A 25,514-nucleotide genomic window follows, 5' to 3' on the forward strand; every position below is an offset into this window, starting at 1 on the left:
GGCTATGGCCTGTCCAGCCCTGGTTGATTCACCCCTACTACCCTCGGCAATGGCTTCTGAGTCCCGACCGGCTGACTTGACTGACCACTTTCCTCCCTCGTGGCTGTTTTTGACAATTCGTAAAAAAGTTATTTAAGTAATCACAGGAGATCTTCGCCTTGCCTGCTGCCTCTCTTCTTCCTCGTCACCTCAACGTTCACCGGTGTTTTCCCTCTCCAAGGGGATTTGACCAATCAGAATCTGGGGCAGGATTCTCCGACCCCCGCCGGGTCGGAGAATCGCCAGGGGCTGGCGTGAATCCCACCCCCACCGGTTGCCGAATTCTCCGGCACCGGATATTCGGCGGGGGCGGGAATCGCGCCGTGCCGGTTGGCGCCCCCCCCGGCGATTCTCCAGCCCGAATGGGCTGAAGTCCCGCTGCTGGAATGCCTGTCCCACCGGCGTGGATTAAACCACCTCTCTTACTGGCAGGACAAGGCGACGCGGGCGGGCTCGGGGTCCTGGGGGGGGCGCAGGGCGATCTGGCCCCGGGGGGGGGGGGCCCCCACGGTGGTCTGGCCCGCGACCGGGGCCCACCGATCCGCGGGCGGGCCTGTGCCGTGGGGGCACACTTTTCCTTCCGCCTTCACCATGGTCTCCACCATGGCGGAGGCGGAAGAGACCCCCTCCACTGCGCATGCGCGGGGATGCCGTGAGTGGCCGCTGACGCTCCCGCGCATGCACCGCCCAGCAAAGTCAGTTTAGCGCCAGCTGGCGGAGCACCAAAGGCCTTTCCCGCCAGCTGGCGGGGCGGAAATCAGTCCGGCGCGGGCCTAGCCCCTCAAGGTTAGGGCTCGGCCGCTCAAGATGCGGAGGATTCCGCACCTTTGGGCGGCGCGATGCCGGACTGATTTGCGCCGTTTTTGGCGCCGGTCGGCGGACATCGCGCTGATTGCAGAGAATTCCGCCCCTGATGTCATTTGTATTTGTTGAGCCTATCAGCAGGTAATGCAGGGCAACGTCAGACTCTGGTGCCCACAGACAGTGGCTGGCACAGGGCCCACCCATCGGTTGGGGCCTTCTGCCTAGGCACGGTGTGTTTCATTGTCAGAACGCCTCTGCTCATAGAGATGGTGACTTGAGTTGTGCTCACTGCTGGGGGAAGATCTCATGCCACAAAGCACGGGGGACACATAGTGCCAGTAGCTGTTAAGCTGACAGTGCCTTTGTCATTTTAGCTTTGGGCTCTTTCAGAGGTTAGTAGCTGACCATTGTGACATCTCACAATCGGCTCCCACAGTTACATGTCTCAGGTGACAGATGCACCTTTTGTAAGGGTATCTGACTTTGTCACCTTCAACACAGATGCAACCAGTCAGGCTCAAAGAGCCTTGGGTCTTACTTCAATGGCAGGATTCCCTCATATACTCTGGGCATGGCCATTAAAGCTCCATCAATGCAGACTGTATTATTCATCAAAGGAAGAGTTTCCACTCATGAAATGTGCAGCTGGTGTGTGAATATAGTTTGTGATTCCTTCATATGTGTGCCAGACAGCTATCATGATTCTTTCTTCCTGAGGCAGTCACAGCTTCTGCAACCTCTGTGAATGGCTCCAAATAGACAAGCGGTACCCAGTAAATAGATGGCTGCTGACCCCAGTGTGAAAACCCACAAATGGGGCGACGGAGAGTCCTGGGGAGGAAGGCACCACTGGTTGTCTGTCTCACATCCTCTCCAATTCCTTGCAGATATTCCATGGAATGAATTATATGTTGGACCCCGCAGAAGCTGGCCTTGTGGTGTTGCTGGCAGGCCAGTGGCTAGAAGCCGGAGGAGGCAAGAGCGTCGACAGAGGCTCGAGGCGACGGCCCATGGGCAGGGCCCCGCCCCACCCACTAAGGACCATGAGGCCAGGGAGGGACCCAAAGGGGGAGGCCGACAACGGCCCAAGATGTACAGGCTGGTCTTTTGAACAAATGACAGATAGCATGTGCCACAGGAGACTCCGCAACAACAAGGGGACTGTGCAACACCTGTGCCATGTCCTTATGGACATGGAACCATTGGAGGAGTAGGATACCGGCTCTCAGTGGCCGTCAAGGTCACTGCAGCCTTGAAGCTCTATGCCTTAGGATCTTTCCAGGGCTCGAGCAGGGACTTGTGTGGCATCTCACAAACTACAGCTCTCAAGTGCAGCCATGAGATCATGGATGCTCCGTTTTCCCAGGCAGCAAACTACATAAACTTTGATATGGACCAGGCCAAACAGGATGCCAGTGCAGCAGGTTTCTCCGCCATTGCTGGGATGCCCCAGGTTCAGGGGGTCATAGATGGCACGCATGCCACTTTGCATGCACTGGGCCATCGGGGAGTGCCCTTCATCGACAGGAAGGGGTTCTACTTCCTGAACATTCAGCATGTGTGCAACCACCACCTGAAGATCATGCACGTGCATGCACGCTTCCCAGGGGGTTTGCACAACAGCTACATTCTGGGACAGTGGGACATCCCCGTCCTCTGCGACGACCACTCCAGAATGGCCGGTTGGCTCTTGGAGGATAACAGGTACCTACTGAGGCCTTGGCTAATGACTTGAGTATGAGGGCTGGAGACCCGATATAAAGGGGCCCATGTGGCCATCCAGGCTGCCATTGAGGGGTGCATTGGTCTCTTCAAAATACGGTCCCGATGTGCCGATCACTCTGGTGGTGCACTGCAGTACACCCCCTGAGGGTCGCCTGCTTTGTGATGGTCTGCTGTGCCCTCCACAACTAGCACAGCAGCGGGGTGACTTGCTGTAGATGAAGGGGGAGGAACATACGGCCACTGAGGAGAAGGAGGAAAATGAGGAGGCGCCGGACCAGGAGGGGCTGGAGGATGAGCCCGGGGAGGATCAGACAGAGGTTCGAGGACAGGCCGCAGTGACAAAGGTACAACAAGCCCGGAGGGTCAGGGAGGCCCTCATCCTCACCCGCTTCACATAAGACGTGGCCTCATCCGTCATTTCCCCCTCTCCCCTTTTCCACATCCCTCTGCCTTTGACTCTCCCCCTCCCCCTCGCTTCCCCATTTCCCCCTCCCCATCCATCAGTGTTCTCCCTTCCCCACCCCTTCCATTCACTCCTCCTCTCTCGCTTTCCCTTCCCCTACCCCCCATTCCCCTCCCCCTCCCCATACAACCCACACCGTGTTTCACCCTTCCAGGGTCTGTGTAAAATCACTCCAGGGTGATGGGACTGTGCTGGCACTGTGAGCAGGTCACTGCCGAGGGCAGGGGGTGATGATAACTTGCTGCGAGCTGAGCGCGAACAGGCTCTGCAGCGCCTCATCAAGGACTACCTGGGATTGGGTCATGTCCCCAGCGACTGGGACATGTTACTGAAGCCCTCAGCCATGGCCATATCTGACTTAGCCACGCGATGAACACCTCCAATCAAAAGGTTGCTGCAGCACTTTCTGCTCTAGACCCAAGTCCTACTAACCTCGACAGCTGCTGACCTCTCTGATGACATTTTGTTCCTAGGGCATGAAGAGAGAAAGGAGGAAAGTTCTGCAAAATCACGGCTCTGCGCTCACTTCAGTATCTCCCAAAAGGTATGTCGCTGGATGTGTGTCTGGGCTAAACACAGACATAATGAGATGAGAGGAATCTTTCTGGCCCCATTTGGATTTTGAAAATGGGTAGTGTGAGGAAGGTGATTGCAATTTTTGTGATGGTGTTAAGAGCATGGGACATTCTGTGCATTCTGAACAATCCTGTGAGGATATTTACAACCTGTCGAGCTAAATTCCGGTTCTGTCTGTATTATTATGAGAGTGTTCCACTGTACAGGTGCTCATGAGTTATGGGAGGAATAGGTAGACATTGTCTTTACAGAGCCATTCTGGCACTTACATTTTGAATTAGGGTAAATGCATTGGTGTGTCACAATCAGATGATAAAAGTATCATGGAAGGTCCCAGCATTCTTTGCATTTGCATGCAGGAATTGATGCCCGTATGGGTGTCACAGTGGTTAGCACTTTTGCTTCACAGCATCAGGGACCCAGATTCTAGCCATGGGTGTCTGTCTGTGTGGAGTTTGCACATTCTCCCCGGGTCTACATGGGTTTCCTCCAGGTGCTCCGGTTTCCTCCCACAGTCCAAAGATGTGCTGGTTAAGTGGATTGGCCATGATAAATTGCGCCTTGGTGTCCCACGGTTAGGTGGGGTTACGGGGATAGGGCGAGGGATTGGGCCTGGGTGGGGTTCTCTTTTGGAGGGTCATACAGACTTGATGGGCCGAATGGCCTCTTACTGCACTGTAGCGATTCTATGATTCTAAGTGCATATTCAAGGAAGTAAATCCCTTTCCACTGATGCGAATTTAGCCACTGGCAGAAATGGGAATGCATAGTCATTTGAGTGCTATTGATTGCCCCACGAAGTTTGGGTAATCCAGGTGCTCTGTAGAACTTTATTGCATGTTTGTTCACCTGCCTAGGACCACCATCAAATTTAATAAATTATGCAGCACTATTTAACAGGGCATTGGTGATTTGCTTGATTGATTGATACTTATTGTCACATGTACCGAAGAACAGTGAAAAGTATTTTTCTGTGGCCAAGGAAACGTACACAGTAGGTACATAGTAGACAAAAGAATAATCGACAGAGTACATTGACAAATGGTACATCAACAAATAGTGATGCCAGTACACACAGCCAAATTGACCTATGTGACACAGTTCTCCAGAGGTTTGGGAATGAGTTGTTGAAAACATCTTTCAGATGTTGCGACTTCTTCAGCTGTGAGCATCAACTCTGTTCTGAAGGGCTCTAATGTTTTGGCTGTGTCAATGAGTAAAATTTTCCAAGGTTTAAGATGAATCAGGGATTTCTGCCAAATACCCATCCAGTGGCTATGCAAATGGGTTGACTGAGGAATCCCTTGTGTGATTAGCTCTCCTGATCACTTGTAGGCACAAATTTATTTGTTACAATTGTGGATTTTTCAATAAATCCAAATGTCAATTGTGTTCCTAACACCTCCTTTTCTTCCAAATTCAGGACATTCAAATACACAAGTCTGAATACCATTCCAAGTGGAGCATTTTCTGGACTCAACAACTTAACAAGCATGTATGTATTCAACTGATGTGTGTCATGTGTTGAGCATTTCGCTGTGGCTCTGCTTGCATCATTTAAAACAAATTGGGTCAGGAAATATGGTGGGAAACACCATAGAAACAATAATCTGTGATAAAATTAACAGTCATTTAGACAAGTATGGATTAAGTCAGGATATTCAGCAAGGATTTGTTAATTGTGGTTAGCTGACTTGATCGAACATGTTGGTGCAGTAACAGAGAGGGGAGATGAGGGTAGTTCGATTGATGTGGTGCACATAGACTTCCAAAAGGCATTTGATAGGTTTCTCAGCAAAGTTAAAGCCCGATGGAATAAAAGGGATAGTGGCAGCAGGTATAAAATGTTGGCTGTGTGACAGGAAACAGAGTAGTGGTGAGCGGCAGTTTGTCGGACTGGATTGGAGTCTATAGAGGGGTCCCCACAGGTTGGGATTAGGACCATTGCTTTTCTTAATCAATATTAATGATCTAGTATTGTGAACCGTGAGGAGGATAGTGAGATGGTCAATGGGACATAAATAGACTGGTGGAATGGGGTGTATACATGGATGTCATTTAATGCATAGTGTGAATGGATACATTTTAGTAGGACAAATAAGGAAAGGTAACATAAAATAAAGAATACAATCTAAAGGGGGACCTGTATATGCAGAATTTATCAAAATGGCAGGGCAGCTTGGGAATTGATTTCTAAAGTAAATGGGATCCTGAGTTTTATGGATATATGATGTGGAGATGCCGGCGTTGGGCTGGGTGGGCACAGTAAGAAGTCTGACAACACCAGGTTAAAGTCCAACAGGTTTGTTTCGCAAGCCCAGGTTAGATGGTGGTTAGGCCCAGGTTAGGGGGGGGGGGTGAATATAATGCGACATGAATCCAAGATCCCGGTTGAGGACGTACTCATGCGTGTGGAACATGGCTGTCAGTTTCAATGGATATAGGCATAGAGTACAAAAGCAAGGAAGCCATGTTAAACCTTTGTAAAACAATTGTTTGACCTAAATTAAGTTGAATTCTAGGTACTATAGGGCAGGAAGGATGTCAATGCATTAGAGAGGGTGCAGCAAAGATTCACAAAAATTGTTCCAGGGATGAGAGATTTCAATTATGTGGATAGATTGGAGAAGCTCCTTAGAAAGGAGAAGGTTGGGAAGGGATGTGATCGAGATGCTCAAAATCATGAAAAGTACTTCACAGAATAGATAGAGAGCAACCGTTCCCAGTCGTGGCACAGTGGTTAGCACTGCTTCCTCATAGCACCAGGGACCCAGATTCAATTCTGGCCTTGGGTGACTGTTGACTGTTTGCGTGGAGTTTGCAAGTTCTCCCCGTGTCTGTGTGGGTTTCCTCCGTGTGCTCCGGTTTCCTCCAACTATCCAAAGATGTGCAGGTTAGGTGGATTGGCCATGCTAAATTGCCCCTTAGTCTCCAAGGATGTGCAAGTTAGGTTACGGGGTGATGGGGATAGGGCGGAGTGGCTGGGGGATTGGTTCTAGGTACAGTGTTCTTTCAGAGGGTTGGTGCAAGATGGACCTAATGGCTGCCTTCTGTTGGAATTCTATGATGGGCAAGGTAAAGGACACTGATTTAAGATGAATAGCAAAAGAAGAAAAGCTGACATAAGGAAAAGCTTTATTTACGCAGTGAGTGGTTAGGTTCTGGAATGCACTGCCACAATTGTGATTGAGGCAAATTGAATCATGGCTTTCAAAAGATAATTGATATTTATCTGAATAAAAACAAAATTCAGGGCTACCAGGAAAAGATGGGGGAGTAGGACTCGCTAACTGACATGAAGGGAAACATGGTCGCTTTCTGTGCTCTAACCATCTAATAGGACTCTCTTTTAAGACCATTGTCAAGACAAAAACAAAGGAAGAAGGTCAGAGAGTTTTTTATGCAGAAGAATTTTTGAACATGGAAGCAGTATCCATAGTACTTTTTCAGAAGAGATGAGAATAATATTTGAAAAGTAACCTGTGTAAAGAGCAGGGGGATGTGATTAAGTGGATGGCTCTTTCAGAGATCTAGTCGCAGTGCGATGGATCAAATAGCCTCCTTCAGTAATGTTAATCAATAATTTGATATATTTCAATATGCTCCCCATTAACATCGAATATTGATCCCGGGCAGAATTTTACAGCTGCAACATGCTTCAGCGAGAGTGCGACACGGCTGTTCGATTGCGGGAGAGGTCAAAATTGCAACCGCGCAGGTCACTGATCTGTTTGCGATCTAACAGGCCAGCTTCTGTTGGTGAAATCAGAATCCCATCATGACATGACGAGTAACCAATAATCACCATATAATTAACAGAAATGACCCCCTATCTAATGGTCTCCCGTGACCTAACCCCCCCAGCAAGTGGTCACACACGCACCGATTAACACACCTTTTTAAAAATATGAAGCTGGCAGAATGGCTGCTGTGGGGATCCAAGGAGGTGAGGAGCCATCTTTGTTCCCGAGCAATGGGCCCGGAGACCCTGCCTTTGCTGCCCCGGTGCTCGAGGCTTAGTGATGGTGAGGGAGTCCACGTGGCGGGCAGTCTTTGTCGGGGTGTCGCCCTTGCACTGGGGGAGGGGGAGGTAGGGTGGATGTCTCTGCACCCGTGGATCTGCCACCTCCTGGATCATATGTACCCATTGCAAGGGGCAGACGCAGCCCTGCCTTTCCGTCCCACCGACCACCCATAGCTCCCACTGACTGTGGAAGCCTCTGACCGTACGGCTGAAGGCTATTGCTAATAGGGAATTAGCAAATAGTTAAGTGCGCACTTCACACTTCCCAAGTGGATTCCCGTGGGTATGCGTGTCATGGAGCATGTGGGAGTTATTGTCTAGCTTCCCATTCTGAATTCTCCCTAAATGTACCCAAATAGGTGATGGAGTGTGGCATGAGGCGAATTTTCACAGTTACTTGATTGCAGTGTTAATGTAAGCCTACTTGTGACACTAATAAAGGTTTTTAAAAAAGATTTATCTCCTGCGGAGACACGGAGAGGGCATCGTGAGCCGTGCACTTTGTTCATTGTGGGGGAGCCAGGGTAGGGGTGCGAGCGGCACTGCTGGACATGGATGGACTGGGGCATGATATGGTGCTGCGCAAGGCGGTGCCAGGCACATGGTTGTCGGGGGTGGGTAGGGCCAGTGCCAGAGGGCCGGTGCCAACCCACCTGCGCTGCCCGGTGGAGGTCTTTGATCCTCTTACAATATTGGGTGCCGGTTCTCCTGTTGACGCTCCCCGAGTTGACGGCCACTGGCACCTCCTCCCAGGCGACACTGGCTGCCCTGTGGCCGATCCTCCAACTCCTCGGGGAAACAGGGCACCTTGTCTGCACTCAACCACATCCAACAATTTGGCCACACGGCATCCCCGAATTCTGGGGCATGGATGCGAGCTGTGTGTGGTTTGCTCTGCAGGATCGGCTTAAGTGCTGCTCCCCCTTGTTGGCTGGGAGCTGCCGAGCACATTTCCGGCGAATCAGCCGGTGGGACCATCATTTGCGGTGTGAAAGCTCATTATCATAGAGACAGCAATGCTGGAAAGTGTGCTATCGCATGCAGACCTGAAGCCATTGTTCACCTTTATTGAAATTGTGCTTAAAAATGATGAGGAAATTTGCTTCCTGGCAGTCATTTCACTGAAATAGAAATGGAATGAAAATGAGGTGTAACCAGGTAAAGACATGTGCTCCACGCCACCAGATTACTGCCCAGGCAATGAATAGGTAATCTACCCCAAGGTAGATGGTTCACTTTGGGATGGATTGTGGTGCAAGGCCTTTCAAAAGACACCAAAAGCTCTGTGCCTCACAGTGCCAGGGATCCGGGTTCGCATGTGACCTTCGGTGACTGTATGGAATTTGTACGTTCTCCCTGTGTCTGCATGGATTTTCTCCAGGTGCTCTGGTTTTCTCCCACCATCCAAAGATGTATAGGTTAGGTGGATTGCCAGGTTAAATTACTCCTTAGGGTGGGGTTGCAGGAATAGGGCAGGAGATTGGGCCTGAAGGGTTGGTGCAGACACGATGGGCTGAATGTCCTCTTTCTGCACTTAGGGATTCTATGATTCTAACTCACTTGAGCAAATAACTCGATAAGAGGACCAATCCTTGTAACATCTACCCGTGATTCCTCCTACCAAAACATTTCAACCTAGAAAACAAAGGGTTCCAGCCCATTTACCATTCCTTGAATGAGGTATTTTGACATGCCTTTTACCCGAATGTCAGGCCTGAAATTGGCCAGTGAGAGTGAAATCCAAGTGTAACTAAGCCACAAAATACATGAAAAATTGTGGGAAATACTACATCAGCAACAGCAACTTGTATTTATGTAGCACCTTTTAATGTAGTAAAACCTCCCAAACACTTCACTGCAACATTGGCCGGTCTTTTCCAAATGGGTTCCACCATGGCGGATACAGCAAACTACTCGAATGTCCGTTGCCCTTGACAAAACTGAAAGATCGTGCCGGCGAAAGAGGCCGGAAAATTCCGGATGTTCTCAAAAGAATTTGACTCTGAGTCTTATAAGGATAATAGGGAGATGACCAAATGCTTGTTCCTAGGGGTAGATTTTAAGGAGAGTGGTAAAGGAGATGCCTGAAAGAAGGGGGATAGAGAGACATTAGCGAGGGAATCCCAGAACTTTGAGCCGCAGCAGCATGACCGCCAAAGGTGGAACAATTAAAATCAGCAATGATCAGGAAGCCAAAATTAGATGAGCACAGATATATCTAAGAACACTGTGGGGTTGGAATGAATTGCGGAGATAGGGATGGGTGCAGCCGCAGAAGGCTTTGAAAACAGTGATGAGAATTTTTAAATTAAGGTGTTGCGCAACAGGAATCCAAGCAGACCCAAGACTCGAAGTTGAACAAGATTTGATGGGAGTTACTTTCCGAGAACATCTAAAATTTGAAACTGCAATCACATTAGCAACCATTCATCCATTGAAATAATAGGGGAAATACATGTTTACCCAAGGTTTGCGTGTTGTTTCAGAACTCATTTTCCGAATAATTATGAAGGTTGGAAGATTATGACCATAATCTTTTATCTTAGATCAGCCCCTTGTTTCTCCCCTTCTGAATGTTAGGAAATAACCAATCTACAATAATAATAATCTATAAACGTTATTATTGTCACAAGTAAGCTTACATTAACACTGCAATGAAGTTACTGTGAAAATCTCCTAGTCGCCACACTCCGGGGCTAGTCCGGGTACACTGAGGGAGAATTCAGAATGTCTAATTCACGTCTTTTGGGACTTGTGGGAGGAAACCGGAGCACCTGGAGGAAATCCACATAGACACCTGGCTAACGTGCAGACTCCGCACAGACAGTGACCCAAGCGGGAATCGAACCCGGGTCCCTGGCGCAGTGAAGCAACAGTACTAACAACTGGGCTATCAGGCCAGATCCCAAACCATGTTTTATTCCACTTCCAGATCTTCCCAATCACTTTTGTGAGATATTGGGTCATCCAACGAGCTAAGTGGCAAAGGTCACATAAGCTACTGCAAAGATCTTCTAAAATGTTTTCTTCACAAGAAATTTTTTTTGATGTTGACAACATCATCACCGTCCTCCTTCGTACTTATCACTGCAATCTGATTGTTTCGCCCTCTGATCATGTTTAAAGAAGCTTCATGAGGTGTTAATTGGGAATGCTCCTGTTTTCATGTTTTCAGAGAAAGAATAGAGAGAACAGACTCTCTGAAGTGTGTGGCACTTCATTTTAAAATCGACAGGTGTAGGGGCATTTAAGTCACTGATGTATGTTACACTACATTCAGATTCTAAGTTAATCCATTGTACCAAGACTATTTGACGCTGAAACCTAGAACCTGAGTAGATAGCAATGCAAGGGAATGTAATTATCTAGCGCAACAACCAAAAGGACATTTAAATCTTTCTCCTCAGGTACTTTGAAGCAAACGTGTTGTTTAGTTACAAGAAATTAAATACAAAATTACTGTTTCCCTTACCCAGTACAGCTGCACAAATGACAAAAAAAGGTGTCATCACTGCATAAATATGTTTACAGGTAAACAATCAATCTTTTCCAATTCTCCATGTAAAATAGAATCAAACTCAGTGTGATAACAATCAGCAAAGTAAATATTAACTTGCATGATGACAGCCACAACATAAGATGCTGATTGAACAAGTAGAATTATTTTCTTCTTAATGTATGTAATAAGGCTAGGATGGGTGCATCTAATCACCTTTACTTTGGAAACAAAAATGCAGCTTGTTCAAATTGCATTGTTCTGTCATTCTTGGACCTGTTGTTCATGAAGAAGCTGAAGGCATTATTTGCTGCAGAAAGCTATCCACTGGTATGCCCCAGTACCTGCTTATTTTAAACCAGTGCTACCAATGCCTTGACTCAATTTGTGCTGGTCTCTCACATTCTCTCTTTTACTTTTTATCCCTCATGTAGAAAAGACTTGATAACAGAATCAATGTGGAATTTAAACTATGGGCAGGATTCTCCTCCGACGGGATTCTCTGTTTAGCTGGCGGCCGGGGGTTTCCCGACAGCTTGGGGCTGCCCCACAATGGGAAACCCCATTGACTGGCCGGCGTAATGGAGAATCCCGCCGGCGGGTCGGGGTACAAAAGTGGCGCGGCGGGTATGTTTTCAAATCATTTGGAGAAACAAACCTTACAAGGAGTGTTATATACAGCGTTGCATAAACAAAGCAAAAGTCCTCTGATCATCAGCCTTGGACTTTGCCTACATTTCTCTGTCACTCAGAGCAGCCTCTCTGTAAAAGAACAAAAATAAACATTTAAAGTTGTTTTCTTGTCAAAATGTATACAGCGAATATTCTGAAAGCATTGTCTAGCTTGCTTTGAAATAATTTGGGAGAAGCAAATCCATATATTGCTTTGCGCTGAGGAACCTCTTTCCACATGTTGCAGTGAACCAAATTGACGCTTGCTGGGAAATAGCCACAATGATTCTATAAATTCCCACATTAAATCTTAGAATCCTAGAATGGTCACAACACAGAAGGAAACCATTCTGTCCGTCATGTCTTTGCTGGTTTTCTGCCAGTGCAGTTGACTTCGTGTCGCTCCCCTGCTTTTTCCCTGCAGTCTTTTAAATGTTCCCACATCAGATAAGGGCCCAATTCCATTTTGAAAATCACAATTGAATCTGCTTCCACCACATTCTCAAGCTGTGCAATCGTAGTCCTAGACATTTGCAGCATAAAAACATTTTTCCTCATGCTGCCATTGCTTCTTTTGCCAATCACCTTAAACTCCACCAACCTGCCAGAGTAAGAAATAGTAAGCTATTAGGTGGGTAAGGGAAAAAGTAATAAAGCCTACATAAGGGTTACTGTGCATGTATGTAAATGCAGAGTGTGCTAGATAGAATTGGGGAGATACAAGCACAGATTGTCATGTGGAAATATGGTGCTGTGGCCACAACAGAGACCTGGTTTAAAGAAAGGCAGGACTGAATGTTATATATTCCTGAACAGTGTCTAGGAAGGATAGGAAAGAACCCCGTGGATCAAGTATCAGCAAGGCAACAGTTCGGGTACGGTGATAATAATAATAATAATCGCTTATTGTCACAAGTAGGCTTCAATGAAGTTACTGTGAAAAGCCCCTAGTCGCCACATTCTGCGACTGTTCGGGAAGGCTGGTACGGGAATTGACCCTGCGCTGCTGCCTTGTTCTGCATTACAAGTCAGCTATTTAGCCCAGTGTGCTAAACCAGTCCCTCAGTGTAACAAAAGGTTTTGGTTGGCGATGAAAAAGGACAAGGAAAAATACAAAGTAAGAATAATTAGCTGTGGGAGGGAAAACATCAATGGGGTAAGAATGGAACTGGACCAAATAAATTGGAATGAAAGGGAGGCAAGCAAAATTGCAACTGAACAATGGGATGATTTTAAAGAGTAGATATTTCAGGCTCAGTCAAGGTATATTCCCATGAAGCTAGGGCAAACAAATCCAGAGCTCCCTGGATGTTGAAAGGGATAAAAAATAAAATGAAGGAAAAGGCAGATGTAAGTTGGATAATACAACCGATGACCAGGCTGAATATAGAAGGTTCTGTTGCCAATCGGCACCGGAGTAATGTTGCCAATTAATAATGATGCTCTTTAGAGTCGCCAGGTATCAAATGATACCACCACAAGGCTTTACCGGATATCGATCAAAGGACCACACAACCAGTTAGTCAGTTCAAGTTCAAAGATGGTTTATTTACACACAAGGATTACTTAGACATGTTACGCAAAACACTACAAGTTAACTACACCTAACAACTACAATAACCTGTATTTAACTTCAGGGCAACCGCCACTATGCAGATGGACAAGGCCTTTGTCCAGATTGTGCGTGGTTGGGTGGAACAAGTGGCTCTGTTTCTGCTGGGCTCATCCATCTGGTAGCGATCATTGTTCTTGAACTTGTCTGTCTGGTCATTATGCTGCACTTGGATTGGCATAGGCCGAATCCAAGAGAGGGCTGTGTCTCTTCTTATCCCTCTGGGTTTTCGCGCTCTTTGGGGCGGTCCTTAACTTGGACCCAATAATTCGACAGGTTTCGATCACTGCCTTCGATTCTGGCCAATAAAGGGGCGGGTGCCTTGGTGGCTGGGCGGGTCCTTAGCGGTCATTGACCTTGGCAGTTGGACTCTCTGAGTAAAGGGAGTGGCGCCGCTTAGTCTGTATCTATTGGTTTCTTGAGTGCAGTCGTATTGTTCTGGGGAAATGGGCCATTAGAATGCAAACGAGCGGGGGTTTCAATCGCGTTGAGCTATCTGAGTTGCAAATACACACACAAGCTCTGAGTCTGTCTGAGTCCTGAGTTGGCCATAATTCCCATGGTCCTTTGTGATGTGTTAGGCAGGTCGGTTCGGTGTGGACTGCACTTGATGCAGCAATGCGAGAAACAGACCTCTAACACTGTAGAAGATCCAACATGGTTTTATTGAACGATAGAACTAACATACATATTTAACTGTGGGTCGACACTACACTGAACTGACTGGAGACCTTGTACTAGCCTGACCAGACTTACTAGCTAGCGCATGGTGTTTGCACTGTGCTAGCTCGTGGACTCTGACTGTCTCAGTGGCTGGGTCCAGAGAGAGCGGGAAACCTAGTGCGCTCTGGCTTTATAGTGGTGGTGTCCTGTCTGGTGATTGGTTGCACTGTGCTGTGTGCTTACTGGTCATCCTGTGTGTCAATCACTGCCTGTCTGCACTTCATTATATACATGCGTGGATATTATGACATCTCCCCCCTTTTTTTTCTAAAATAAATACTAAGGTGTGGATGCTTATAAATATATATATACATATCTGCCTGACTATATACAGAAAGATGTCTAAATGAACGTATATACATAGGAAGGTTGCGATAGTGCAGATAAATGGCAAACAAAACAATATTTACAGAGGTCCAATTGGTGTAGTCACAAAAATGTCCAGAATCTCAGTCTATAGATTTAGTCTTTGTGGTGGGCGACGAATTCTTGTTGATCGCCGCAGAGGCGGATTAGGAGCCGCCTGCGATTGGAGAGGCGGGATCGCTGGCATCGCGGTGGGCGCGTGGACCAGCAGGATTGCTGGTAGATCGGTGACCTCGTGGTAGGGTACGTCCGGAGGAGGAATCGTAGGCGGCGGGGTGCGGCAGTCAGGTAGCGTGCGTGGAACTCTTCGCAGTGCCCGTCTGTTGCGCCGTAGCAGGGAGCCATCAACCACGTGGCCAAGGAATGATCTTGGGGCCACTTGTTTGAGCACAACAGCTGTAGCTGACCAGCCGCCCTCAGGCAACTGTCCGCGAACATGATCAGTTGGGGCCAGCTCGGGCAGATCCGTGGCATGGGCGTTGTACGTGGCTTTCTGTTGGGCCCGTGATGCTGCATTTTCTGTAGGACCGTGAGGTGGTCAAGGTCGGGAACGTGGATGGCTGGAACTGTGGTCCTCAGAGTGCGATTCATGAGCATCTGGGCTGGAGACAATCCAGTGGACAGTGGGGTCGCCCTGTATTCCAGCATCGCCAGGTTAAAATCGATGCCTGAATCTGCAGCTTTGCACAGCAGCCATTTTACAATGTGGACCCCTTTTTCGGCCTTCCTGTAGTGGGGACTGGAGGTAACGTGACAGAAGTTGTAGGACTGTGCGAAGTCAGACCATTCCTGGCTGTAAAAGCAAGGACCGTTGTCGCTCATTACCGCGAGCGGGATCCCATGCCTGGCGAACGTTTCTTTGCAGACTTTGATTGCCGCCTTCGACGTGAGGTCGGACAGTTTAACTACTTCTGGGTAACTGGAGAAGTAGTCGACCAGGAGTACGTAGTCAGTGTCCAGTTTGAACCGGATGCGGGCCCCTTGGTGTGGAAAAGGTCTACACCGACTTTGGACCACGGAGAGGTTACAATCTCGTGCTGCTGCAACGTTTCTTTGGGTTGAGCTGGCTGAAACTTCTGACAGGTAGGGCAATTGAGGACTGTGTCGGCAATGTCCTGGCTGATGCCCGGCCAATAGACCGCCTCCCGAGCTCTGCGTCAGCATTTTTCGACCCCAAGGTGACCCTCATGGAGTTGGCCCAGCGCCATAGCCCACATGCTCTGAGGAATTACAATCCTGTTGAGTTTCAGAAGGATTCCCTCCACCACCGTCAGGTCGTCTTTTACGTTATAGAACTGGGGACATTGTCCCTTCTGCCAGCCATTGCTGAGGTGCTGCATCACGCGCTGCAGCAGAGGACCCTTGGCTGTCTCCTCATGAATTTGGACCACCCGTTCTTCGGAGGCCAGAAGGTTCGAGGCACACAACTGCACTTGGGCTTCTATGTGGCAGATGAAGTCACTTTGTTCATGTGGTGTGGTAATGGACCTGGACAGGGCATCTGCAACGATCAGCTCTTTACCTGGCGTGTAGACCAGTTCGAAGTCATAGCGGCGTAGCTTTAGAAGAATACACTGTAACCGAGGTGTCATGTCGTTTAAATCCTTCTCTACCGTGAATTTCGGCAGGCCATAAACATAGTCGTGGAACTTGACTATCCCTGTTAGGAGGCCCAGACACACCTTCTCAATCTGGGCGTACCGTTGCTCAGTGGGCGTCATGGCCCTGGAGGCATATGCCACTGGAGCCCAGGACGCGTAGTCATCTCGCTGGAGGAGCACCGCCCCAATGCCATCCTGGCTTGCATCAGTTGATATCTTGGTTTCCTTGGTTGGGTCGAAGAACGCTAGGACTGGGGCTGTTGTGAGTTTTGCTTTCAGCTCGCGCCATTCCTCTTCATGCAATGGCAGCCACTGGAATTCCATCGACTTTTTGACGAGGTGGCGGAGGGTCGTGGTGTGGGATGTCATGTTGGGAATGAATTTCCTGAGGAAGTTGACCATTCCGAGAAAGCGGAGGACCGCCTTCCTGTCCTCCGCGGTCTTCATGGCGTTGATCCCCGAGACCTTCTCGGCGTCTGGCCGTACACCCTGCTGCGAGATGTGGTCACCTAGGAATTTGATCTCCGATTGACCAAATAAGCACTTGGCCCTGTTGAGCTGAAGACCATGTTCATGGATTCTTTAGAATACCTTTTTGAGGCGAGCGATGTGTTCCTGGGGCGTTGTGGACCAGATAATGACATCGTCAACGTACACTCGCACCCCCTCGATGCCCTCCATCATCTGTTCCATGATGCAATGAAATACTTTGGAGGCAGATATGATGCCAAAAGGCATCCGGTTGTGGCAGTAATGACCAAACGGGGTGTTGAATGTGCACAACTTGTGACTGGACGAGTACAGTCATATTTGCCAAAAAATCTTGGAGGCGTTGAGCTTAGTAAAGAATTTGGCATGAGCCATCTCACTGGTCAACTCTTCTCGTTTTGGTATCGGGTAATGCTCCCTCATGATGTTGCAGTTTAGATCCTTAGGGTCAATGCAAATGCGAAACTCCCCTGACGGCTTCTTGATGCAGACCATGGAGCTGACCCAGTCTGTGGGCTCTGTAACCTTTGATATGATGCCCTGGTCTTGGAGGTCCTGTAATTGCTTCTTCAGATGATCCTTGAGGGGTGCCGGCACCCGACGAGATGCATGAATTACAGGGGTAGTGATCGGCTTGAGCAGGATTTTGTATCGGTATGGGAGCGTGCCCATTCCGTCGAATGCGCTGTGGTACTGAGTGATGATGTCATCTATGTCGGCTTGTAAGTTTCCATTGGGCGAGGCCATCGCCGGTGGTGATGACATGGTGTGGAAACGCTGAACAAGTTTCAGGGGCTTGCAGGCATGAGCACCGAGCAGAGATGCTCTGTCAGGCTCGACGATTTCAAACCGCAGCGTCGCCTTGATCGCCTTATTGGATACCCCCAGTCCACATGAGCCACTGGCAACTATGGCGTTGCCATTGTAGTCAAGGAGCTGGCAGGCCGGTGGATTTGGCGTGGATGGTGTCGAGGTCGGATTTCGAGATGAGGTTCTCCAATGCGCCAGTGTCCAGTTTGAACCGGATGCGGGCCTTGTTCACTGTGAGGACAGCAGACCACTCATCGTCGGGATCCACACTGAGGATCGAGAGGCGTAGCGTAGGTGTGGTGGAAGGCAGCGCATGTGTAGTTATCATGCCCACCCGGTATGGGGACTTGAGGCACTCAGCATCAGGGTCTGTTGGGCTGTCGGGATCGGAATCTGGCATGCCTTGTTGTATTGAGTGGACACTTCTGCGCCGCAGCTGGGATCGCTGGCTGCTGAGCGGTGGAGCAGATCTGCAAAGGGCTACGTACTGGCCAAGCTTGCCACACTGTAGACACCGGCGTCCTTTTGCCGGACATTGCCGCTTTAAATGGGCGGAGTCACAATTCAGACACATCATGACGCCGACGTCAGCATGTTCCATGCGCCATCGCGCATGCGTAGTGCGGTCGGTGTACGTACGCACCTGCGCAGTCAGGGTGTCTGGCTCGTCGTCCACTCGGTCGTGGCGCGCATGCGCAGGGACCCGGGAAAAGCGCGCGAAACGACCACTTTCCTCGATGCTCAGGCTCTGCATTTGTGCAATGGCCTGCACCCATTCCGCCTCGTGGGAGGCCAGCTTCGCAGTTTCTGCTGCCCTGATGTGGGAGTAATGATTCTTAGCATGCTCATGGACAATGCACGTCTCGATAGCGACAGAGAGGGTCAACTGTTTGACTTTCAGGAGCTGCTGCCGAAGGGAGTCAGAGTGGACCCCGAAAACGATCTGATCCCGGATCATGGAATCAGCCATTGAGTCATAGTCACATGACTGCGCTAGGATGCAGAGATGGGTCACGAAGGACTGAAAAGGTTCATCCTTACCCTGAAGCCTCTGCTGGAAAACGTACCGTTCAAAGCTCTCATTCACCACAATGTCGCAGTGGCTGTCAAACTTCAGCAGGACTGTTTTGAATTTTGTTTTGTCTTCGCTGTCAGCAATGGGAGTTGTAGATGTGGATGGCGTGGTCCCCCACGGTGGAGAGAAATAGCGCGATCTTCCTGGCATCCGATGCTGCTTCGAGGTCGGAGGCCTCGATGTACCAGAGGAACTTTTGCTTGAAGAGCTTCCAATTTGCGCCGAGGTTGCCGGAGATGCGGAGCTGCGGAGTAGGCTGGATGTTTTCCATGTCACCGGATGGCTGCTTGCTGGTCAATGCTGATTCACTCAAGGTAGGTCCGACAATTTTCAGTATCATTCCGTGGTACCATGATGTGTTAGGCAGGTCGGTTCGGTGTGGACTGCACTTGATGCAGCGATGTGAGGAGCAGACCTCTAATACTGTAGAAGATCCAACATGGTTTTATTGAACAATAGAACCTAACATACATATTTAATGTGGGTCGACACTATACTGAACTGACTGGAGACATTGTACTAGCCTGACCAGACTTACTAGCTACCGCACGGTGTTTGCACTGTGCTAGCTCGTGGACTCTGACTGTCTCAGTGGCTGGGTCCAGAGATAGCGGGAAACCTAGTGCCCTCTGGCTTTATAGTGGTGGTGTCCTGTCTGGTGATTGGCTGCACTGTGTTGTGTGCTTACTGGTCATCCTGTGTGTCAATCACTGCCTGTCTGCCCTTTATTATATACATGCATGGATATTATGACACTTTGCAGGTGGCCATCTGAGATGGCTACATCCCGTCCTCTTGATCCTAAAAGCGAAGCGTGGTGGATCACATTGTTGATCCCTTATCCATCCCTAGTGTGCCGGTTACCCTTGGTCATGGACAGGTTCTACATTACTCTGTCCTATGTTTTTGGAGCATTTACCTAACATTTTTATTGACATCATACATTCATAATTTCTAACAGGTCACTGTAGAACATTTCACTGTTCCGCACAATTGAACATCTAACTAACAATATCTCAGCTACTCTCATGCTGCTGGCAAATACCAAAAAGAACTTACGTACAATACAAGATTTCAAAACAACAGCATCACATTTCTACTTAATCTATCAAAGTTACAGAGGCATACGGTCTTTATTTTTATCAGCGATTACAGTGTTTGTTGAGTTGGGTGAATTCAAAAGAAGGGGGCTGGGCGTATATATATCGGGGAGTGGGAGGCTCTTTTTCGCCATTTGCGGAGTCTAAGTGACACTGCAGATTATTGCAATTACCAGAAGGGCCTCTACTATGTATGACAGGGGGTACCATTTGGCAATGTTTTTGCACCAAGTGGGGGTGTCAGTGTCTATCTCCATGTGTGGTGTGGTGTCCGGACTAGGGGTGTCATGTTGTGTGGTGGTGTTCAGGGCTGGTGTGTGTGATACAGAGGCTTGTAACGCGCGCAGTTGTAGGAGTCCAGCAATGATCACAATGTAGATCGTCAGTCCTCTCTTCACCTTGTCTTCTATATTCCGTTTTCCATATATTCCTTGGGGTGCAAGCATAATATCTGTTATTATCTTCGTTTAATATCTTGTTTGTTTGTCTTTCTCTCCTTAACTTCAATTACCCATTAGAATCGTCACCATGTGTGACTCCCTCATTTTTTGTTTTGAAATCATGGGGGTGTGTGCTGCCTGTGCAGTCGGTGGTGCGGGTGCTTTCCTTTTCGGGGCATGGGGGGCTCTATTGTGATTTTCTGTGTTCTCCACATATCTCTGGGCAGTTTAATTTACTTCTTGCCAACTGGGGGCACCTTCCTCATCTAAATTTTGTCCAAAGGTAACTCAAAAAATCCGTTTTGCACTGAAAGCAGTGTCATGAGAATGTCGCTTTAAGAAATGTTTGGCTGCTCATATTACTGCAGTGATGTCAGAGTGTGGGTGGAGCTGGGCTGTCTGTCAGCTTTTTACTTTCATTTTAGGCTGTTTGCTGCAGGGTGTGTTTTAGTTTTGTTTTCAGTGTTGGAGCGGAAGCCAGACAGAGCAGGTGTACTGTTAATCTCTCTGCCATGAAAAGACTATCTCTTGATCATTTGGTGAATTCAGAATTATAAATGTTCTCAGTAGTGAAAGTAAACCTAATGTGCTTCTGTTAAAAGGTGTTTCTTTTGTCTTCTGGATGTTGTTTGGGAAGTTATTAAGGATTACTTAGTGTTGTATTCTTTGGGTTGTATGTGAATTAATGGTTGCTAAGATGTTCACTGTATGTTTTAAAAAGATTAACTTGAGTTCATAGAATAAACATTGTTTTAATTTAAAAATAATGTAAAGCTCTGTTTGCACCATACCTGTAGAGTGGACCGTGTGCTCCCCATAACCACAATCTATTAAAAGCCGTGGGTCAGGTGAACTCCATGATACACTTTGGGGTTCTCTAAACCCTGGCCCATAACAGCAGTGACTGCAACTTCTCTATTTGTTGTCTACATTTCACGTGGTCTAATGTGCTCTGTCTTTGTTCTGTAGTGGAGCTATGGAGCGCTCGTAAAGCTGCCTTCAAATCCGTGCATTGTCTCGTTAACTGTGTTACCTGCTGTTCTGTCTCTTCTCATACCAAGACTGCATGCTGTGTATTGTGGTAGGCCTTATTGTACTGGGTCTGAAAGCTTCTAAGGTGAACTAAACAAGATTAGTGTGCCCATTTGACATCAGCCATCTCCTTATCTTTAGCTGCCAACTGATCCAGGAGTTGCTCAATAATCTATTCGCTTTCACTATTGTTTCCCTCATTCTTCTCTTCTTTCTGAACTAGCTGCCTGCGGAGCCTCCTCACGACCTCCTCTGTGCTTCGCAACTGTGCCATACAGGACACTATTGCCATCGGCTTTTGCACTTTCACTGCATTTTTCTTATGCACCTCGGTTAGGTTGTCCCACCAAGTTTGTCCTATGCTTCCTGGACCGGACTCTTCATTTGAACAAAAATCGGACCAAAGGGGCCATCCTTTCCCCTTTAAATACTTTCTCAATTCTTCTTCCCATATGGGGAACTGCTCTGCTCTGTTGGTCGCTGCGACCTTGGGTTCTTGTGGGTTTATTAAACGTTCCATCACTTTTGTGACCATTGCTTCTTAATCTCTCTTGCTCCAGTTTTAATCTCTGTGTCCTGTCATTAATCTCTGTTTCCTGTCATTAATTTCTCTTGCACAACTTTGATTTCTCTTTCCCTACCTTTAATTTGGGACAGGGGGATAAGACGGCGATTTGAACTGCGGGTATGGCCTGAGCTATTTTCCGGTTCACAATTTCCTCAATAGTTTTGACACAATCTAACGAGTTTACCTTATATCCCCGTTAGTACGCATGCAGGTTAGTACACACTTCCGAAATTCGGTGATTTGGTCGATATGGGCTTGCACTTGTGGTTCTTTCTCTTTCACGCAATTGGATTTCAAAGTTTGTGGGTTCTCACGGAATGACAAAATCACTTCTAATTCGAGTCCCATCAGATGTCGCCAATAATGTTGCCAATCGGCACCGGAGTAATGTTGTCAATTAATAATGGTGCTCTTTAGAGTCGCCAGGTATCAAATGATACCACCACAAGGCTTTACCGGATATCGATCAAAGGACCACACAGCCAGTTAGTCAGTTCAAGTTCAAAGATGGTTTATTTACACACAAGGATTACTTTGAAATGCAACACAAAACACTACAAGTTAAAGTACACCTAACAACTACAATAACCTATACTTAACTTCAGCGCAACCAGCTCTATGCAGATGGACAAGGCCTTTGTCTGGATCTTGCGTGGCTGGGTGGAAGAAATGGCTCTGTTTCTACTGGGTTCATCCATCTGTTAGTGATCGTTGGTCTTGAACTTGTCTGTCTGGTCGTTATGCTGCACTTGGGTTGGCATAGGCCGGATCCAAAAGTGACCGAGCACATGGCTGTGTCTCTTCTTATCCCCCTGGGATTTCACGCTCTTTGGGGAGGTCCTTAACTTGGACCCAATTATTCGACAGGCCTCGATCACTGCCTTCGATTTTGGCCAATATAGGAGCGGGTGCCTTGATGGCTGGGCGTGTCCTGAGCGGTCATTGACCTTGGCAGTTTGGGCTCCCTGAGTAAAAGGAGTGGCACCGCTTAGTCTATCTGTATCGGTTTCTTGAGTACAGTCCTATTGTTCTGGGGAAATGGGCCATTAGAATACAAATGAGTGGTGGGTTTCGATCGCATCTAGCTATCTGGGTTGCAAATACACATACAAGCTCTGAGTCGTCTGAGTCCTGGGTTGGTCATAATTCCCATGGTCCTTTGCAGGTGGCCATCTGAGATGGCTACAGTTCCATGGTCAGTAAAAAATCAAATATGAAAAACAAAGAGAGTGTGAAAAGAGTCAACAAAATCTGGATTCTCAAAAGTCTTCTGTAGGCACATAAATAGTAATAGGGTGGTAAAACGAGGAGTGGGGCCAGTCAATGACTAAAAAAAACATTTACTCATGCTGGCAGGTAACATAGCAGATGCATTCAATGAATCTTCTTTACCAAGGAAGGAGATGTTGCACAGGTCAGATTGAAAGAGGGAGTAATTCAGACATTGAAACATAGGCAGTCGGAGCAAGAGTAGGCCCTTTGAGCCTGCCCTGCCATTCAACAAGATCATGGCTGATTGTCTATCTCAACACCATACTCCAGCACTCTCCCCATATCTCTTGATACTGTACTTTCTACCAATCTACTTACTTCTTAAATATATTCAGTTATTTGCTATCCACATATTTTATATAGAATTCCATCAGTTCACCAGCGTCTGAGTGAACACATTGTCGTGTTATGTACTCTGGGATAACACAGGCTGCAACTGGATGCAGCTTTAACCAAAAGACACTCCAGACCTTGAAGTTGGTTCAATCTGATTTATTGAACCAGTAGCACAGTTAGCACACTTTTCTATGAGTTCGACTCTCTGCTAACCTAAGTGTGGTTACTCTGTCTGACTGAACCAGACTAGCTCTTAGCCACGTGCTGGAGGTGTGATACTGTACATACACCCTGACTCACTCTGTAGATGTTCATCAGTGGAAAGAGGCAGAGTGTGAGTGCCTCGTGCCTTATATAGTGTGATACCACCCCTGAGTGTCCTGCCTGCTCATTGGTCATGTCCTGTTCTCTGTGTTAATTAGCTGCCCGTCTGTGCCTGTCTGTATATCATTATCTGCATGTCTGCATATCATGCATATCCCTCTTTTTTTAAATGTTTTGTTGGCACATGGGACCATGTGGTGGTATATATTAACATATGTACAAGCGGTGGCATATGTGAACATATTTATATGTGAAGACAGCTGTTTAATGTGAGAAAACAGAACATAGCAAACAAAACACATGTTCATAAGTCCAGTCTCTGGGGATTGCGTTTGATCCTTGTCGACTGCCGGAGAGGTGGTGTGGGGACGACGGCGCCTTGACAGGTGGGATGGAAGCCTGACTGGTGGCCTCGTAGTTCGAGGTATCAGGAGGTGGCAAAACAATGGACGGAAACGGAGAAGAAAGCGGTTGCGGGCAGGTAACTTTGTGCGGTGCCCGTCTGTTTCGTCGCACAACAGAACCATCAGCCATGCGTACAACATACGAGCGGGGCGCAGCCTGTCGAAGAACGACAGCTGGAGCAGACCAGCCACCATCCGGTATCTTGATCCTGACAGTGTCTGCTGGGGATAACACGGGCAAATCGGTGGCATGAGCATCATAGCCCTGCTTTTGCTAGTTTCGGAGCTGCTGCACCTTCTGCAGCACCAGGAGGTGATCCATGTTGGGCAGGTGTATGGCTGGAAGTGTCATCCGCAGGTCCCTGTTCATCAGGAGCTGAGCCGGCGACATGCCAGTGGACTGTGGGGTCGCCCTGTACGCAAGCAGTGCGAGGTAGCGTTGACAGGTCACATAGTTGAGGACCATGTTCGAGATGTCGTGACTAATACCGGGCCAGTAGACAGCCTGCCTGGCTCTGCGTCTGCACTTCTCAACACCCAGGTGTCCTTCATGGATTTGGCGGAGCACCAAGCTCTGGAGACTGAGTGGAATGACAGTCCGGTCCAGCTTGAGGAGGATACCATCAATCACCATCAGGTCGTCCTTTACATTGTAAAATTGAGGGCACTGCCCTTTCTGCCAGCCATTGGCGAGGTGTTGCATGACACGCTGCAAGAGGGGGTCTTTGGCTGTCTCCTCGCGGATACGAACCACCTTCTCATCAGACGCCGGGAGGGTGCTAGCACACAGCTGCACCTGTGATTCAATCTGCCGGATGATTTCCAGCGGTTCATTCGGCAATGTGATGGAGCGGGACAATGCATCAGCGATGCTGAGCTCCTTGCCAGGAGTGTACACTAAGTCAAAGTCGTACCTTCTGAGTTTGAGGAGGATGTGCTGCAACCGAGGCGTCATGTCTTTCAGGTCCTTGTGGATAATGTGGACCAGAGGCCTATGATCCGCCTCGACAGTGAATATCGGCAGGCCATAGACATAGTCGTGAAACTTGAGAATGCCAGTGAGAAGACCCAGGTATTCCTTCTCTATTTGCGCATACCTTATTTCGGTGCGCATCATGGCCCTCGATGCGTGGGCTACCGGTACCCAGGATGAAGTGTCATCGCGATGAAGCAGCACCGCACTGATGCCATCCTGGCTTGCATCTGTCAAGATCTTTGTCTCCCTGTCTGGGTCGAAAAATGCCAAGACGGGTGTAGTGGTGAGCTTGGCTTTCAGCTCCAACCACTCTGCCTGATGTGCAGCCTTCCACTCAAAGGCAGTGGACTTTTTTACCAGGTTTCGTAGGGCCATGGTGTGTGAGGCCATGGTTGTGATGAACTTTCCCAGAAAACTGACCATGCCCATGAAGCGCAGCACCGCCTTCTTGTCTTCAGGGACCTTCATGGCTTTGATGGCCTTGACCTTGTCTGTGTCCGGGCACACACCCTGCTGAGAGATCTGGTCTCCTAGGAACTTGAGTGTCAACATGCCAAAGCAACATTTGGACTTGTTCAGCTTCAGGC

The 25,514-nt window shown here is 48.2% G+C and overlaps 1 protein-coding gene across 3 annotated transcripts in view; it reads left to right on the forward strand.

The window, feature by feature from the left end:
- Window positions 1-25,514, forward strand: part of fshr (follicle stimulating hormone receptor) — a 279,828-nt gene that overhangs the window by 121,199 nt on the left and 133,115 nt on the right. For 2 of the 3 annotated variants that reach the window (XM_072508204.1, XM_072508211.1), the window contains exon 2: window positions 5,031-5,102. In XM_072508204.1, coding sequence (XP_072364305.1) covers window positions 5,031-5,102 — 72 coding nt within the window. Of the gene's footprint in view, window positions 1-3,504; window positions 3,576-5,030; window positions 5,103-25,514 lie in introns of all 3 variants that reach the window. The other variant, XM_072508221.1, reaches the window with a different exon arrangement.

The sequence above is a fragment of the Scyliorhinus torazame genome, chromosome 1 (assembly GCF_047496885.1).
Source record: "Scyliorhinus torazame isolate Kashiwa2021f chromosome 1, sScyTor2.1, whole genome shotgun sequence".
NCBI lineage: Eukaryota > Metazoa > Chordata > Chondrichthyes > Carcharhiniformes > Scyliorhinidae > Scyliorhinus > Scyliorhinus torazame.